The following is a 19,330-nucleotide window of genomic DNA, read 5'->3' as shown; positions in this document are numbered from 1 at the left end:
ATCATTGTCTATAGATCATCATTGTCTATAGACTATCATTGTCTAGGGATCATCATTATCTAGGGATCATCATTATCTATGGATCCTGATTATCTATGGATCATCATTGTCTATGGACTATCATTGTCTATGAATCATCATTGTCTAGGAATCATCATTATCTAGGGATCATCATTATCTAGGGATCCTCATTGTCTATGGACTATCATAGTCTAGGAATCATAATTATCTAGGGATCATCATTATCTATGGATCATCATTGTCTAGGGACTATCATTGTCTAGGGATCATCATTATCTAGGGATCATCCTTATCTATGGATCCTCATTATATATGGAACATCATTATCTATGGACTATCATTGTCTAGGAATCATTATTATCTAGGGATCATCATTATCTAGGGATCATCATTATCTATAGATCATCATTGTCTAGGGACTATCATTATCTAGGGATCATCATTATCTAGGGATCATCGTTATCTAGGGATCATCATTATCTATGGATCATCATTATCTATGGATCATCATTGTCTAGGGATCATCATTATCTAGGGATCATCATTATCTATGGATCATCATTGTCTATGGACTATCATTGTCTAGGAGTCATCATTGTCTAGGAATCATCATTATCTAGGGATCATTATTATCTAGAGATCATTATTATCTAGAGATCATTATTATCTAGAGATCATCATTATCTAGGGATAATCGTTATCTAGGGATCATCATTATCTATGGATCCTCATTATCTATGGATCATCAGTGTCTAGGGACTTTCACTGTATATGGATCATCATTATCTATAGATCATCATTGTCTATAGACTATCATTGTCTAGGGATCATCATTATCTATGGATCCTCATTATCTATGGGCTATCATTGTCTATGGATCATCATTGTCTATGGTAAAGATGCCAGATAAATTGCTACTGCTCAAATATTACTAAAGTAAAACAATCACAATGGCCCACACGTTCAGATGGAATTATAATATTATTGATATAGTAGTATGACTTAATTGTAAATTTCAAGCTGGTAAATACAACGAGAGGGCTCATAGCTTATTGTTGCCAAATAAAAAGCAACAGTAGTAAAAGTGCAATGAGAAATATGCTGGTATTGAGTTCTTAAAAAGCTACATATAAATGAACATGTTTTATTTCCTGTAAACACTAAGGCGACAATGACATCTTTATAATTTAATGTAAGTTATACAAGTTAATGAGAAATATTGTTATAGCATATCACTGTCATCAACACATGTATAATATAAACGTTAGATCAATATGAATACGATTTTGGTTTCTGTAAATATGGAGGTGATAAAGTGGAACATTGATTCAGACTGCTCATATTTAAAGCTTTGCTGATGGCCTTTTCTTAACAGTTCTTCTTGCCATACCATCATTATCATGTTAACACTTACTATATGCTGGTATGCATTTGATCTGTGTGGAGCAGATTCATTATTTGGTCTGGCCCAGAGATATCTTTAGGTGTCTCAACCGACTCAATAATACAAAGAACTCTAAACAAGCATTTGCAATGCAGTAGGTCTTGCATGACTGAAAGTTTCAGCTACTTGCGTTGCAAAAAATAATGCAACACCAATAGCTAAAACTTTCAATAATGCGGGATCTATTGCATTACAAATGCTTGTTTTGTTTTTTGTTTCTTCTCCAGGTTTTTCTATCCTAGCAGCCTCTTGACATTTTAATACTGTAATTTGCTGTTTGTGGGATGTGTGGGCATTCCATGGGACTTTTTTTCTGATGCTTCTTTAATTTATGTGTTAGAGCACGAGTTGGACGATTATGAGACCATAGGCCTCTTATCCTGGGAGAAATATATGAAGGAAGATTACCTCCTTAATCAGCAAGAAGCACAGAGTCAAAGCACAGACATGAAAACAAGAGCCACCTCCAAAAAGTAAGTCCGCCCTTCATATGGCTGTAATGCATACAGTGATGCAGGCCTGCACTACCTCTAAAGGCAGGAGGGCCTGGAGATCATTCTTTTCATGATGCTTGCTCACTCTTTCACTCACTCGCTCATATTCTGTGATGCCCAGCATGTGCACTTAACATGCAGAGCCTCATGGTATACAATTTCGGGGAACATCCTTTACAACGCGGATTTTACTCCGCAGTGCTTTTACGACGCGTCTGTTACAACGCAAGTCGTAACCACGACTTGCGCTGGAGGGCGCTAGAGGATTAAGAATAGTATATTTACTATTCCAACACCTTTCCTAGTGTCCACAGGGACTGGTGTTAGAATAGTAAATTATACTATTCTCAATCCGCGCCCCCAACGCAAGTCGTGGTAACGACTTGCGTTGTAAGGGATGTGTTGTAAAAGCACGCGTTGTGACGGTACGCGTCGTACCGTCATACTTCCATACAATCACACCAGCTAGACACCCTAAAATGGTCCACTCACTTGACATCAGCATCTGCCCCCTGCCCTCAAGGGCCTTGTGCAATGTTGTCACAGTTTGTTTGCACAGCAAATGAAACATCCAGACTGAATACAAATTAAGAATTGTACACAAAAAATACAAAGTGACAGCAGACTATTTAGACCGACTGAAAGACTCCTTTGACCGGCAGTCTGAACACTTCTCAATAAACCTGAGTGGTGGTAGTAAATCATTGTTTGAGGAGAAAAAGAAAGAAACTGCAAAAACAAAATGAAGGTCTCTTCAGATATAATCATTGCAGGACACAGCAGGAAGGGGGTAGGAATTGAATGGGGAGTGGTCTATGGAGGTGGCGGATGGGTTCACCCCACCAGAGAGCGCCTCCTGTTTCAGTTGGGTCACTGGAGAAGGGACAGCCTGTGGTATGCACGGTACCCCATGAAGTGCTCTTCGAAGTCTGAAGGCGGTGTCTCCCAGCCACACTCGGCTGAGGTGTCTGAAGCCGAGGATCCATGACCGTAGGTTCTACAGCTGGTAGGGCGCTTTGGAAGAGTTTGTGAATAAGGCACTCCGGAGCACACACCTATAACGTGACCCCTGCTCTCAAATAACCCTCTTTTAGGTTAGAATAATCAAGTGATACGCATTGCAATCCGGGTGGGGTTGTGCATTGGTGATCATATTTATTTAGCTAGTTTATTTCATTGTGGTGTAAAGTCTCCACCACGCCGCAGGGCTAACATTGTTTGACCCAGAACTCCTCAATAAGCCTCCCTCACTTCTGGAAGGTGCAGGGTATGGTATTGGTTGCAGTGACTCCCTTCCTTCTACCTTCCTCCTCCCTAGGATTGGTGCTGTGGTTATGACACAGATTACTCTTACGCTCTTTGTTCTCTTTCATGTTGGCCTAATATTTCCCCCCAGGACTCTACTTACTCATTCCCTCTTATCTCTTTCTAGGGTTGATGCATTAGCCAAACTATTTGAGTCTGAACAGAAGCGTGCCAGGGCGATGGAACAGCAGGTGATGTACCATGGTTGTTTTTCATGCCCATTTCCAATTTATTAACAAATTATTTTGGGGCTGAATGAGTTGAACTAATCATGCCCATGTTTCCACTGGTTTTATCATTCCTATAAGCACCTACTATTTCAGTTTCATGTATATTGTAATCTAGTGATCAACATGCATGCAGTGAACAGTCAGGAAGGGGGTCTGGTTAGTGGACAGGCCTCTGCGTTTTCTGCAAGTAGTTTACTGCCAAGTCCAAAATGTGCAACAACTACTAAGATAGGGTTATGTTACCCTTCCACTAGTCCTCCAATTTCTTTCACTACTGTCCCATACTGCACCTCCTTCTATTAGTATTAGCTGGTGCGTCAGCTGCCTGCAGAAGGTCACATGCACCTCATCTTGTAAAATGAGATTTGGGCACCTAAAAACTAAGGTCCTCGTTTGCAACTTTTTGCAGCAGTGCAGCGCCGCAAGGCTTCTTGCTGCGTTGCCTGTGTCAAAGGGAAAGGGCGTGATTGCACTGTATTAATGAAATATGATGCATTCCTGTCCTTTCTACCTGTGCGGGTGGACAAATTGGTGCCTAGCGCCAAGGTTGGCACCCTTGCACCATGAAGCAAGGGTGTGTCCATTGATGGCATGATTGTTTTTGTGCAGGAAGGGACACTTTCCTGTACAGAAATAATCCTGAAGGCTTTTTTCCTCTTTCATTCAGAATGCAGCACACATAGAAAGAGAAAAACATTTGGAGAAATAAATAAAGCTATTTCTCCTCGTTATGCCTCCCTTGGGTGGTGGACAATTTTGACGCATTCGCAGGGTTATAGATTCTTGTAAATCTCGGAATGTGTCAAAACCCATGGATTTTGCATGGAGAAAACGCAAAACAAAACCCATGGAGCTCCTCCTTGACAAAGAGTAAGGCAAGACAGCGTTTTGCGTTGCCTTGCCTTACTCGATATCTATGAGGCCATGCAAAGCCATTCTGGGTTGCTTTTTTGCCCCTTATAGATATGATTGAGCGCCGGCCCCACTTGAGTGCAATCATAAGTGACGGCAGCAAACGTGTACTGTAATGAAAACATATGTCCCCATACTTGCAACAATTGTTCTGCTTACAGAATCCAACAATTTTCCACATTCTCTTCCTTTCTTCACCTGTTGAGAGAAGCTGGCTACTAACCCCTTCAGTAATAGTGCCCGTGCAACAGCCTCAAACCTACGTCATCTTCTTTAAACCCATCTTTATTTTCTATATCAATAGTATCGCTGGCATCTGTTTCAAATCATTCTCACCCAGTGAATCGAGAACAAAACTCTTAGGAGAGGAATAGGAGGCCTTTCCGTTGTCAGATCATGCAGCCTGGGCAGCTAGTGTGCCTGTCTTCTGCCCTCCGCTAGCATGACCAATGCATCTAGCTGCTCCCCAGAAGTCATCCTTTCTGCATTCATGCAAGACCACCTAACAATTAACTGGCCACTTCTCCATATTTTCAATGTTGTCTTTCCTGTAAAGTTCCTCTTTCTTCAGTGGCACAAAAAAATAAGCAGTGAATCGTTTCTCTGCACCTGCTTTATCATTCACTATCACACTAACATATCCCTTGAGACTGCGTTCCCCTTTCTATTCACAGCCTTGTCCTTCCAAAGCAATGAAGCTGTAAGTCTTTCTTTTCTAGGCCACTCTTTTGTCAGCATTTCCTCATTACATACAGAAGGCTATTCTGTATGTAATGAGGATGACGGTAATCTTGACTGGACACAGCCCGCTTCTCCTGTTAAACCCCAGTTCCACCGCCACCACCCTTTGGCATGTAATGCTCTTTCTGAGTCTCAATTGCAGGCGTCTTTTAATTTATCACCATATACTTTCAAATTCAAAATTATATACCACAGTTTTGGATCTTTGGAAGATTCACATGCTTGAATTATTCACCGTTGCAGAGATGGGTGCCCATTGGTAACTTTTCTATAGCAATACCAGGCACTGCTTGCCGGCTAGACCTTTGATCAATCAATAAAGTGAGAGGGCCCTTCTACTGCATCCAATGTGGAAAGGAAGTCTTAGACTTTTGCTGTGTATTTCAGATAAGTCCTACATTTACTTAAGAAATAATACTTTTTGACATATCCTTTTGTGGTTTGTGATAAACTTCTCTTCTAGCACCTCTGGAATAGGCACATTAATTGAATTTGGCAAACGATTGATTGTCCAAAACGAGCCTGTTTAAGGCATGTGCCTTCTGCTGGGAAGTGTGATGTTTTCAGAGGACAGAGATAATTCTATATTACCAACAGCTAAACCATCAACACCTCAATCGATGGACTCCCCGCCAGACAGTATCGCCTGGTTTCATAATCCCATTGAAAGTAAATCAATTTTTTTTAATGTCCAGTGATATCCAAAGAAATGGCTGTTTTTATATGACTTCAGGGAGCCATCTAGAAGAGCAGTCAACCCTATTGCTATTGTAGACCAGATGTGGCAAGAGGGCATACAATGTATGCAAACTACACCAACAGTAGCCACAGTTGTCCCAATACAGGATAAAACATATAAGGAGACAGAATGGAAGGCTCACTCAAAGGAATTACGCAGGTACTTGTAATCTTGAATTTTCTTTTCTTTATTTACGTAATTATACCAAAAAGGACATACACAGCCAACGCGTTTCGTTACGTGTTGTAACTTCGTCAGGTCTAGGTCAGTGATGTTGATTTAGAATAGTAAGTGACCAGTGAAGTACAAAGGGTAGACCTAGTATGAAGCAGGTACCGTAGCAGGTAACAGAAAATCTAAGTCATATACTGGGTGAGGCTGCTACAATGTGCCTGGTTCCAAAAGAAATAAAGCGTGGACTGCCGCCGTTGGTGAAAATAAATACTGATAGGTACAGGAATCTTGTCTCTATGATACAGCTAATGAAGGTTTCTATCCTGGATGTCGCTCAGCAACGCCTATGATACTCCTAAATAGTTGGTACGATGTGTACTCTTGGACCGCGTCGCAAATCAAGACAACGGCCCACTGGACATAATAGTCTCCCCAAATGAAGAATGACGGGCTCCCGGCACAGTAACACGGGTTCGAAGCAGGATCATCCTAAAGCAAACTCAGAAATCATGCCGACATGACACTGGAGATCTAGAAACCTCTGAACACAGTGCAGGATTGCATCAGGCAGAGAAGGCTGTAAGATGGATTCCAATTAAAAGAAGGTGCCTGGTCAACTCGTAGACCAGTGCTGGGCTTCTAGAACCTCGCCAGTTATCACGGCCTCTCCGCAACTTAGTGTCTGAGTAATGCATGGAGGCATCCATACATGGCAAGAGCGATTCCACTGCTTGGTGCATTCCCAAGGGTCCCTTCGGATCCCACAGGCTACTGGGTAACCTCTGTGGATGTGTTCATGATTGTACCCCCTCTCTCTTCTTGGTGGCCCAGAGCACAACCTCTCGTTGTGCTTGTGACCCTCCACCCAAACCCATGCTTATAGGGCCAGGCCCTACCCCTGTAGCCCCACCACTCCACTTGTTATTCCAGTTGTTTAGGGTCAAGGCTAAGCCCTTATAATACCTATTAATGGACCCCACAGAGCGTATCCACAGTGGTCGGTTCGTGTCAGCCTTCTATCATGCCCTGGATTCCCACCACCCTTGAAGTTATGTTATGATCACCTGTCATTTTCTACTTTTGGTTATTCTACACATTCTACCGCTTGCGGTTATTACTCAGTCTCAATTTATACTCGTCTTAATAAAGGGAAAACGTGTTAAGAAAAGAACGAAAAAAAGGCGCCTTTGATGGCACCAATATTAATCAGAGCGGCTAAGGCAGTGGCAATAGTAGACCACTATGACTAAAAATGTGACATCGTCCCACGCCTCAAATTCTTGCCAGATGATAAAAAGCAGGAGTTAAGGTCCATTCTTCATGAAGACTAGAGAGGGTCTGCAGCGCTTATTAAATCGCAATGGATAGGGTTGCCACCATTCAAAGAGAAAACATACCAGTCATCTGTTCATGTATTACCATTCTGCAAATACACAGAACTGAGTCTTAATAAAAACGTGATATAACATTGTCTGTATTCATTTTTAACCTGTTTTCTCTTTGTTTACCTTAATTATCATTCAGGGGTCATTATAGCAGCTGTAGAACACCTTTAGAAAGCCTTTTAATCTTACATTCACTGTTTAAAGTATGTACTCATAAGAGGAAAAAATACCGGCTTTGGGGAATTTTTCATTTTTTTGGGTATCAACAGGGACATTAAAATGCCAGTCATTGCAGTATAAAACAGGCAAAGTTGCGACCATAGCAATAGATGATTTCAAATTGTAATGTGAGACTTCTAACTGCAGATTTCTTGCCTTGAATATTGCTCAGGCGTCAGACTGGATCTGGAAACGTTTCAAGCAGTACCTCTGTGCACCAGTATGTGACATTGGTCAGCTCCTTGTCGGCTGTGCCAAAAGTGATGTGTGTGGCACCTGTTTAGGCACCACTCCATCACCCACTTCCTTTCCTTCTGTACTAGTCAGCACAGATCGGGAGAGAGCTACCTCCAGTCCATTTTTGACTTACCTTTTTAAATGTTTGGCAAGTTATTTTGAGCCTTGCTCTCAGTGTGCACAGGGATGTCTACTAATAAACCTGATGATTTCAAATGCTGTGGTTCCTGCCACAGACAGATGTCTTTGCCGGTCCCTTGATTAGTTTGTCTCTGTTGCCTGATCCGAGCCACGAATCTAGAGCCTGTGAGAACTGTTGCACCATGCTTCTGAAGGCACTGCAGGAGCAGTAGTTGAAGCTCCTGGTTTCCTGAGGTCAGACGTCTTTGCAATGCTCCGGATACCACTTGCAGAGAAGGTTTTGGGATCGCTCACTCACTCCATGGTAATACCCAACTGCCGTACAGAGGCAGATCGACGTTGGCTGACATAGACTCTGGCCCTAGCAGGAACTCGACCTTCAAAGTCGGAGCCAGGGGGTTTTCAATGTATAGGCATGTGGAGGAGAATGATTGGGTGGGATCTATGGATCCCTATAGCTATTCTTGAAGAAAGAAAACTGGTGTGAGGAACTGGCAGATGTCAGTGGTTTGGATACCTCAACGACAGTCGCCTGGTCTCTCCTACTGTAGCCATGGAGAAAGAGGCTTCCGTTGCCATGGTGGTGAAGAGGGTAGCTGGGGTCATGGACCGTAAGCTGCCCTCAGTGGAAGTGAAGATGAATCTCTTGACAGAGGTGTTTTGGCCAGCAGCCAACGCCACAGAACCTATCCATCCATTAAACAAAGCCCTCAAATATATCCTTCTCGGTGCATGGGCCAAGCCCTGCACAAGGGCCATCAAAGGACATGTCCATTAGGGAGGCTTGGACATCCCCCCAAAGGTCAATAGTTCTCAGCCAGGCATGGTGTTTGAGTGCCGTTAATAACACATTCACTCTTCCTAGTGAGTTGGGCGTATCCAAACTGCAGCGAATGCTGAATCTTGCTGCGTCCCCTCCATCTGCAATAGCCTGGGTCAGGATGGTTCAGACCTCTTCCAAGATAATGGGCAGCTCTTGCGTAAGGGGTAACATCTTTTTTCAGTCGACCAGACCGTCACATTGCTTACCTTCTTTGATCTCCTCACCCTTCCGAAGAGAAGGACAGAACACATCTCTCTAACCCAAAAAGAGCATTGTCATTCAACATTGATCATACCAGAGAGTTCGGGGTGAATGATCAACTCTTCAGTGTGTTCATTGGGTTGAAGAAATTGGACCATCTCATGATGGATTGTACTCTGCATTAACATCTTCTATAAATGGGAAAATAAGCAACCCTGTGAGTGTTTGAACTGCTCATTTCACTAGACCTCAGTCTGTGACCACTGCATTAGCTCGCAGAGCCCCTGCCATGCACATCTGTCAGGCTACAACATGAGCATCTCTGCATGTTTATCATCTGCAGCTAGAAATCTCTACCAGATGAACTAGAAACTTACCTTTGGAAATGCCTTACCTGGCAGAGACTCTATCTAGCCTCTGATTCCTTACTGAGCCTCCCATCCTCCCTGCTCTGTGAACTGATTTCTCCTTATAGGGTAACGCTTATGAGGTCCTTAGTGTCTCTACACTGGTACATCAACAGATTTCATGGCTCTGCGCCCTGCTGTGGAAAGGTCGTGAAAAGTAACTGATGTCAGCATGCTGGGGTGGCATCTATTTAGGCACCTCGCACGTCATTTCCAATATGGACAATGCAGATGAATGGATGGCGGCTCGAGGAGAAGCTTGGGGCACGAAGATGAGGGATCCCCAAGACTGAGAAGGGAGGCGAGACGACACGGCCCGTCACAAGGCCAACAGATGGAAGCCCAACTGGGCGCCCTGGCGATGGTGGGCACGTTCCAAGGGGACTCGGAGAAGATTGTAACAGACTCGGAGGACAGCACAGTCCACTCGGACTCGGACCACAGTGTGGTCATGTTCCCTACCGTCACTCCACGAGCAGCTGATGATATATTAGACAATTGAGCACAAAGACGGCTCCTGCTCGGTGCAAACTGCCTACAACACAGAATATGGTATCCTTTTACAATATAATATTTGTTTATGGCTTTATTACATTGTCATGTGTAAGAATAGATGCGAGACCTGAGATATGTATTTAATGTTGATCCACACTGTGACACTCCGAGGTTTCTTTACCCTGCTGGGCCGAAGTGCAGGGGAGGCGACCCCTGTTTGAGAACAGCCTCAGTGGGTCGAACAGTATGTCCCATGCAATTATCTGCAGTCAGAGATTGGAAGAATATTTTTGCTGACAATGCCCCCGGGACGGTACACCGTTGAGCCAGCGGTACCCGGTGCGAAAGACAAGAGGACCGAATTAGTGCTTGGCCACCCCCCCAATGGCGTATGCACTGGTGTTTGGAAGTATATGTTAGCTGTTCTTATGTTCGCCCCAGCGTTGTTGCCCTGCTGCGCCAAGTTTGTTTGGTTCTTGAAGGGGAATTTAGAATATGGGGTCTCTTGGTCATTAGCTAAAACAGGTCATGCTGTAGGTATAGCGCCACTCCTGTTCCCACTGACAGATGGCTATGGCTGACACTGTAGGATCCTATAGATTCACAACTTGGAATGTGCGCAGACTTGGGGCAATACAAAAACGACACCGGATCTACTCCTTTCTGCTTAGACACAGAAAGAAGTCTGCTTACACCTTACACTGTCGGAAGCTCAGAAATTGAGGAAGAAATGGATGGGCACTATTTATTCTACAACATACTCGGCCTTTTCTAGGGGGGCGACTATTTGGATCAGACACGGGACACCATTTGAGGAAATAGAGAGAAAGGTATACGACCAGGGCAGATATATTTTAGTGAAGGGTACCTTAGATGGGGCGCTATTAGTACTTGGTTATATATATACCCCGAATTTTGATCAAAATACGTTTTTAAACTCGGTGAGTCTGGCACTTTCAGGCTGGGCGGGTATCCCCTGGGTTCTAGGCGGCAACTCAAACATGGTACTGGGCCCAGGCCTAGACAGATCACATCCCCCACTTCAGGCGTCTGGAATATTGCGGTTGACTGAGGTATTCCTGGCATGGGCAGAGGGTTGGGGACTGATAGATGTATGGCGTGAGTTGAACCAGACTCTTAAGGAATATTCCTATTACTCCCCATTACACAACCTGCATACCAGGATTGACCTATTCATGTGTTCAGGGCCATTGGCTTCCAGAATAGGAAACCCGGTGTATCTGGCTAAAACCTTCTCCGATCACAGACCCCTATTGTTCGGCCTCGAATGGGGAAGGGTTCCGACCCCAGTGCCTACTTGGAGATTAAACCCACTTCTGTTAGAGGATGGCCCTTTCCGGGCAACATTGTCCGATACTCTGACTAACTACTTTGAAGAAAATTGGGACTCTGCGACCTCTAATTTGGTGGTATGGGATGCCATGAAGGTTGTAGTGAGACGGGCAGCCATAGGCCAGCTGGTGGGAGCAAGGCAGAGAATCCACAAAGAATTATGTGAGGTAGAAGACCACTTGAAGGTGCTTGAAAGGGAAGTGAGTATAGATCCCAGGAAGAGAGAGGAGTTGCAGACTATGAACATAGATCATGCTGACGTACTGGAAACACTGAGAACTATTGATCACAAGGAATACTTGCTCTGCCAGCATACTGAAGCGGATAGATCTGGCGCCCTGCTGGCCCGCCTGGTACGGGATCGGCCAGACCCCCCGGTGATCACCCAGATACATGAAATGTCGGGCAACCTGGTCCGCATGCAATCTGGGATCAATAAAGTGCTCCATGATCACCTGAGAGCACTGTATGCTCCCCTTGAGCGGGAGAACCCAGACAGACTGCCCAGGTTTTTACATGATCTTCCATTTCCGGTCCTGACGGATGATGTCCGAAAGGAATTGGAAGGGCCCATCACACAGCATGAGATACGAGCCACTATCAAATCCCTCAACGAAAATAAAACACCAGGAATAGACGGACTCCCAGTGGTGTTCTACATGACTTATTCAGACACCCTAGTACCTGTCCGGGACAAGATATACAGGACGGCGTTTGAAGAGGGACACTTACCTATATCGACGATGCAGGCTTTGGTTATATCCATACCCAAGCCCAGCAGAGATACTCTAAAAATGACGAATTATAGACCACTATCAATGCTATCTACAGAATATAAGATCATTTTTAAAGCCATTGCCTTAAGAATACAATTCCATCTCCCTACCCTCATACACTGGGATCAGTGTGGGTTTCTATCGGGACGAAGTATGTCCCTGAACACGAGGAGGCTGCATGCACTTATGACGACCACACCACGGGATTTACCCCCGGACGGGCTGCATAGCACTGGATCTAAAACAGGCGTTTGACTCCCTGACCTGGACATTTATGTTCGAAGCCCTAAAACGATTTGGCTTCCCGGAATCCTTATTAAAATGGATCAGACTGTTATATACGGATCCTTCGGTTAGGGCGCGCACTGGCCGGCATGTTTCAGATAGCTATGCGGTGCACAGGGGCACCCGTCAGGAATGTCCCCTGTCCCCACTTTTATCTGTCCTAGCCCTGGAGCCCCTAGCTATAGCTTTACGTGCCCGCAGGGACCAGATGGGCATCCCGATCAGAGGTGTGCATAATCTGATATCAATCTATGCAGATGATATCTTATTATATTTTAGAGACCTAGAAGCAGATCACACTGCCCTTTACGATATTTTCTGCCGATGTGAAGAGATATCGGGATTGGCTATCAACCCAGAAAAATCGACTGGCTTCTACTTTAGGGAGGCACTGTGTCCCGCATCCATTAACATTTGGATGCATTTGATCCCAGTTGCCCAGACCACGTTCAAATACCTGGGGATACAGGTATATAGATCGCCAGGGGATCAGCTAGATGGTAATATCAGGCGAGCCGTCACACGACTTCGCAGCAGTGTAGGATTCTGGACTTCCTTGCCTCTGTTCGTCGTGGGCAGAATAGTGATTTCTAAGATGGTCATGCTCCCCCGCATACTGTACTATTTTGTAAACCTACCTGTGAATATCCACCAACATGTGTTTAATACGCTCAACACTCTCTTGATTAGTTTTATTTGGGGGGTTGGCAGAAGGTCTCCCGGATTTCCGAGGATATTATTATGCGAGCCAACTCCAGTGGATTTCGTACTGGTCGGCTGGCAGGAATCTCCACGAGGTTGACTACACGCCGGAACGGCTAGAACGTGGAGAGTTACACTCCTTGTTGTTACCGAGGAGTCGCATCCCCCCGGATTGTCATCCTCTTTTACGCACAGCCTGCTGTGCTGGAAGAGAGCCCTGTCATGCACCACATCGACAACACCATATGCAGCAAACATCCCCTTACAAGGTGTCCCAACGCCACAGGGTAGGCTTACGCGGCACGCACTGCGTCCCTGGATGGAGGCTGGGAGAGAAGACGTGGGTGCCTTTTTTGGAGATGGCAATCTGTTGGACCATGACTCCTTCCTACAGACCACGGGCGCTCCCCCTGAATTTTATCTATTATATGCCACAGTGGCACATTATATCCGAAACACCTGGGCACCACGATGACTCCAACCCGCGCAACACAAATTGGTCCATCTATTATATTACATGGGAGCCGGGGGTCAACTGGTGCGATGGTTATACACGGGTATCAGGGCACACGCAGCAATCCCGCTCTACGCACTTAGGGACACCTCGGTACAGGACACGGGCACGGTGCTGACTGATAAAGAGTGGCAGATTATCCTTGAAAATCCCAGACGGGTTTCGCGGAATGTTAAATTTAGATTTATACAGGCAATGGTACTACACAGAGCTTATTTGACCCCTAAGAGACTACACAGAATGTTCCTCAACTCCCCCCATTGTTGTCCACGCTGCAGGGAAGAAGAGGCGGGATTCCTTCACCTGGTATGGTTCTGCCCACGCATACGGGGGGACTGGGCAGAGATATGCCAGACACTACGAACCACTACCCACTTGCCTGTGCCCGAGGAGGCTCTGTACTGCCTAGCGGGGTCCTGTAAACTGTCTAAAACACTGAAGGCTAAATTAAAACTCCTAGACCTGGCACTCCTGTTGGCAGTCAGAGCGCTGACAATGAGATGGAAATCGCCCAGACCGCCAAGGACAGCCCTGTGGCAGATAGAATTAATGAAGTGGGGCCGGGCAGAAGGAACATCTCTTAGAAGGGAGGAGGAACGGGGTCACAGGAAGCATCCTATATCACAGGAATGGGAGGTCATGTTGGTAGCTCTGGGGTTGATAGACCTGATACCATCGGAGGGAGACGGATTGCAATATCTCCACAGTGTACGGGGCTTGGAAAGATATGAAATACTAGTGACCAAGATAGCGCAAAGATTGCTTGGAATCATTATAGGTCAGTGTGAGTGTCAGCGATGACCAGTAAGAGACAGATATTGAAAGGGCCCATTGGGACCAGGAGACGGAAGGGAACAGAGAGGGTGGGAAGGGAAGGGCGGGAAAGGGAATTGTTAATGGAATTGATTGTTCAAGATGATAGTGCAGACATATGGCTGATCCTCATTTTTGCCGAATATGTGTAATAAGTTTCATGGCAATCAAAGACACTAGGCTATATAATTTGATATACGAAATTTCTTTAGAACTGTGATAAACACTTATTAGGGAAGAAAACGGAAAACAGGGGCTGTTGGATACATATAACATATGTAACTGTTTTACTTATGTCCTGCACAGACTTGAATAAAGTGTTTAAAAAAAAAAGACAATGCAGATGATGTGAATCTGAGCAGCTCCAACTACCTGCTCGAAAAGCTTCCAGATCGAGACTTCTATGGTAAGGAATCTGCAGCTACATAGAGTTCCTACCAGATAAGGTGATACAGAAAGTTAGCAACGTATTCATTTTGTCAACTGGCTGCAGCAGCAGTTCTCAGAGGGCAGGTTTGACTGCCAGCACTTACTGTAACCAGAGAGTACAGAACAGGAGGGAATTTATTTTGGCAAGCATATTGATGATACACTCCAGAGTACCAAAGCTGCCACTGATACATCCAGATCTTTTGGTTCTTTACAACAGTGTTGTTCCTAGCCATTTTGAGAGCCAGAAGCCACTCTTCACCCTATTGAGGATCTTATCAGCTGTACAGATATTCCAGCTACCAGTCAACACCTCAGTTTAAACCTCAGCAGAGCACCATCAATGTATACATATTCAAGAGCACCCTCCAAACATAAAAGAAGAAGGCATGCAAAACATCAAGGCACAAACAAATGTCATTGACAAACTACTGCCACTAGCTACTGCATTTGTACTTGGTATATGGGACAGTCTCTGCCTTGTAGTGAATGAAGGACACCACGGAAAGGTGGGTTGTGGGCTTCATTCAATTCGGACATACATTGGAATATATCTAACGACCTCCAACAACACCATCAATCAAGACCAAGTAAACGCATCTGCATTTTCAGAATGCAAAGATTCTTGACATGCCACAACCGAACCAGTCCCCAAAAATCATACAATGTACAGTTTTACACCAGATTCTCCCTTATAAAGAAGAAAACATCAAAAGACTGAAGACTTATTCTGGACCTAGTCATAGCCCACCTCAGAAAATTAGGTTATCAGGTATACTCATACCTCTATGAGTGGCTGATTAAAGATTCAACAGTACAATCTACCAAAAGATCAGTCAAAGCTAGTAGTAAACTCTTCAAAGACCTAGGCCTCACTTTGAATTAACCCATACATTCAGCAACAAGGATTCAGTTTCTAGGGTTCATTATAGACACAGTAAGCACTAAAAGGAGACAATCCAAAGAGACAAACATCTCACAACCTTGGCAACTCCATTGCAGAGCAAAACCAAAGTAACGGCATGCCTACTCAGAAGTCTTCTAGGCGTGATGCTGTCATGCATATGGCTTATCCGTTTCTGCTGCATGATGATGCCACCTAAACGAGAGGAGTTAGACAAGCAAGGAAGTATTGTCCGCCTCACTCCATGGTGGAATTCTTTCCAAGCATTACATACAGAGGACAACCCATGGATAACCTCTGCACTTCATTTGGGTCATTCTCCATACCTGAAAAGAAAATTTCTCTACTTAACACACCAGAAACATTTTCTTTTCAGTAATCATGATCAGAACGTGTGGGAACATCTTCCGTCAAGTCCTGAGTTTGATTGTTGCTTTGTTTTTCAAATTGGTTCTTTTTTTGAAAATGTATATAGCGCGAACTTGACCCGAAGGTATTGGAGCGCTTTACATGAGCACCGGTTACTTACACATTCAGGCACTGATAGATTAAGTGATTTGCCCAGATTCACAGGCTGTGGACGCGACCCCGAGGCTCGAACCCTGGTCTCCAGCTCCAAAGTCGATAGTCTAGCCGACGAACCACATCCTCTCCCCAATCCTCTAAAACGCCAGCTCGCACAGCGTACTCATGTGGCAGCAAAGCAAAAGTGATAGCAGACCGTACTTATAGCACGGTCTCCTTTCACTTCTTGATCTGTGCTCAAAGGCATATCTCTGCCCCCCCCCAGCACCAATCAACACATGGGAAGCAGTATTGGAAGGAGACAGTGTCCCCTTTGCAGAGCTGTCTCCCTCCAGTGGATCACTGCTGAGGAATCGCACTCCTAGCTAATCAGTCTTTCTGCCCCAGCCAGTGCATGGATAGGGGTTGTTTACCCCTTACCTGCTACTCAAATGGAACAAAAAGCCTAGTAGAAACCAGAAATCCTCCTAGACACTATGGAATATTGTTTTTGCTGGTGTATATGGGGGTGCATGGGCACCTCTCAAGGGCACAGGTCTTTGCTCCCCATACAGGCTTGGGTCTTCACTCCACAGACTTTCCTACCCTCTGCTCCAACCGCACCTCTGGGATAATCAGTCTTTCTGTCCCTCCTGGGGGGCAGATAGGGGGTGTTTATCTCTAATTTGCCCTCCAGGGAACAGAAAGGCCACTGGACACAAATGTAAATTGTTTTCACTGGTGTTTCTCTGGAAGGAGAATCCCTCCTCAAGGGCAAGAGCCTGTGATTACCCCCATTCACAGGCAGGACGTACTTTCTGTCCCTCCTGCGGGGCAGATAGGGTTTTTTTTACCCACTAGGCCACTGGGCACCAGGGAATACTGCTTCACTAGTGTTTTAGGGAGTGTGTCTCTGCTCCCTCCTCCATGCTAATCAGTCTTTTTGCCCATTCCTCAGTAGCAAATAGGGAGTGTGTAATGCCAATCTCCTGTCCTGGTGATGCAGAAAGTCCACTAGATATCAAGGAATATTGTTTTGACTGGTATTTTTCGGGTGAGGGTAGCATCCTCCCCATGGGCATGGACCTGTCCTCTTCCCACCCCCGGGCAGGCCAGATTCTCTGTCCCTCCTGGGGAGTTGATAGGGGTGTTAACCTCCATTTATTCCTTTACTTGGGGCATATAATTCACAAACTACAAGAGAAAACAGACTGAAAAAAATTTGAGGTGGAGGTGGCTGCCTAAACATCATCCTGGGCCCCACCCCACAGCGGGCCTTAGAGTGTTTCTGACGCTCATGGGTGTATATTGGGGGAGTTTTCACCCAGTCTGCACCCCCCACCCCGGGACGGGGAGCTGAAACCCTGCTAGACACCAATGATTTATTTTTTTGCTTTAAAAAAAAATTGGTTATGGGCAGGACATCCTGGTTTTGGGTCTTTACCCCACCCCTCAATCCCCAACAGTCTTTTGGAGTGTCTGGGGCACAGAGCCCCTCCCCCCATTCCAATTGACAGGTAAGAAATTTGGAATAATTTGGGCATAGTTTTGACAAATGGACTGTCTGAGTGGGGGTAAATCAAAATTTCCAATTACTTGCAATCCTAAATGGCAGCCCTGTTATGACCTGTGGTAATCAGCCACCCAGGGAACCCTTCATAACATGGACATTTCTTAAAGCTAGACACCCACGGATTCAAGGGTGATGTGCTTTGTGTTCTTTACCATAGTGCCGAAAAAACCTCAAACTTTGCCTAAAATCACACCTTTTCTCACATATGTAATGTAATGTGATGTAATGTAATGGTGTCTTGTAAAGCGCATGTATCACCCCGCCATGGGGTATCTCAGCGCTGTAGACCGCTGGGGAACCCGTCCTGGCTTTCCCTGTGAGATGGTCCCTGCTGGGTATCTCCAAGGTGAAACCAGGCATCCCCTGCGTATGTGGGGGGCCATTGTGGAGATAAGGCAAGCTAATGCCCAGAGTTGCCGAATGTGATCCCTGGTTAGAGTAGGCGCCGAGGCGAGAATTATCGAGTCCGCTGACCCTGGTCCACGACCCTGCTGCGTCGGGAATTGAACCCTGGTCCCGGTCCGTACTCTGCTTCCTGGTCTGCCGCCTCTAACCAGTGAGCCACACCACTCCACATATCTGTGACCTAACCTTCTAGAAGCTGTAAGATCAATATAATGTCTACCAACCAGTGTGTCTACACTTGGCCGGATCAAAATGGTACCCCACTTGTGTGGCTTGACAAAAAACATTCCGCAATGCATCATGGAGACATCAGCAACAGAGGTACATGGAGAATTTGAGGGTCTGCCGAGTCCAGGCCTAAAATTCATAGCTATTGCATTGGCAAAGTGAAGAGGTCTAGCATTGACCGTTAACCTTTTGACTTTGGGAATTTGGGTCTTGTTCTATTATTGTTATTGCAAAAAACGTTTTTGTTGGGGGAGCTGTGGTGCCCTCATCAATCTAACAAAACATACAGAAAAAAACATTGTTTTGGTCCAAAAAGGCACGCAGTACAACACAATGCCAAGATAGTCCCTAACACAAAAACAAACTACATTGTTTATGGATGTGCTCCTGTGAAAGGGATGCATATTGCAACTCACAGTGAAGTCAGATAACGGCTGAAGTGGGCTGTGGGTGGAAGAAACATGTTAGAAACACAACTCAGTTATGGATGAAGTCTGGCAGTCAATAGGTAACTATGGCTTTTGCATAATTTTTGTATAATCAAAAGGTCAGACTAACACAACTTAAAACAATTGATCAGGTGTTAGCTGCCAGCTTCTTGCTTTTGCTATTTTTGTTTGCAATTTTTGTGTAAATATTTAGTACAAATAGACACAGAAGGTTGAAAAGATAGATGAGAGGCTTGCAAAAACAGATAGAGAGGCTCACAAAGGCAGATAGATAGATAGATAGATAGATAGATAGATAGATAGATAGATAGATAGATAGATAGATAGATAGATAGATAGATAGATAGATAGATAGATAGATAGATAGATAGATAGACATAGACATCGCATTCCTTACTGAAACTTGGCTCACCGGCAACTCCACTCC

At 44.9% G+C, this 19,330-nt stretch overlaps 1 protein-coding gene across 2 annotated transcripts in view; it reads left to right on the top strand.

Moving 5' to 3' along the window:
• LOC147693338 (transient receptor potential cation channel subfamily M member 2-like) overlaps window positions 1-19,330 on the top strand; it is a 623,295-nt gene that overhangs the window by 467,259 nt on the left and 136,706 nt on the right. For both annotated transcript variants that reach the window (XM_086933675.1, XM_086933674.1), the window contains exons 25-26: window positions 1,806-1,938; window positions 3,392-3,455. In XM_086933675.1, coding sequence (XP_086789801.1) covers window positions 1,806-1,938; window positions 3,392-3,455 — 197 coding nt within the window. The remainder of the gene's footprint in view (window positions 1-1,805; window positions 1,939-3,391; window positions 3,456-19,330) is intronic.

The sequence above is a fragment of the Lissotriton vulgaris genome, chromosome 8 (genome assembly GCF_964263255.1).
Source record: "Lissotriton vulgaris chromosome 8, aLisVul1.2, whole genome shotgun sequence".
Classification (NCBI taxonomy): domain Eukaryota; kingdom Metazoa; phylum Chordata; class Amphibia; order Caudata; family Salamandridae; genus Lissotriton; species Lissotriton vulgaris.
Note: the sequence above shows the minus strand (reverse complement) of the source record. Positions and strands in the feature narration are given on the sequence as shown.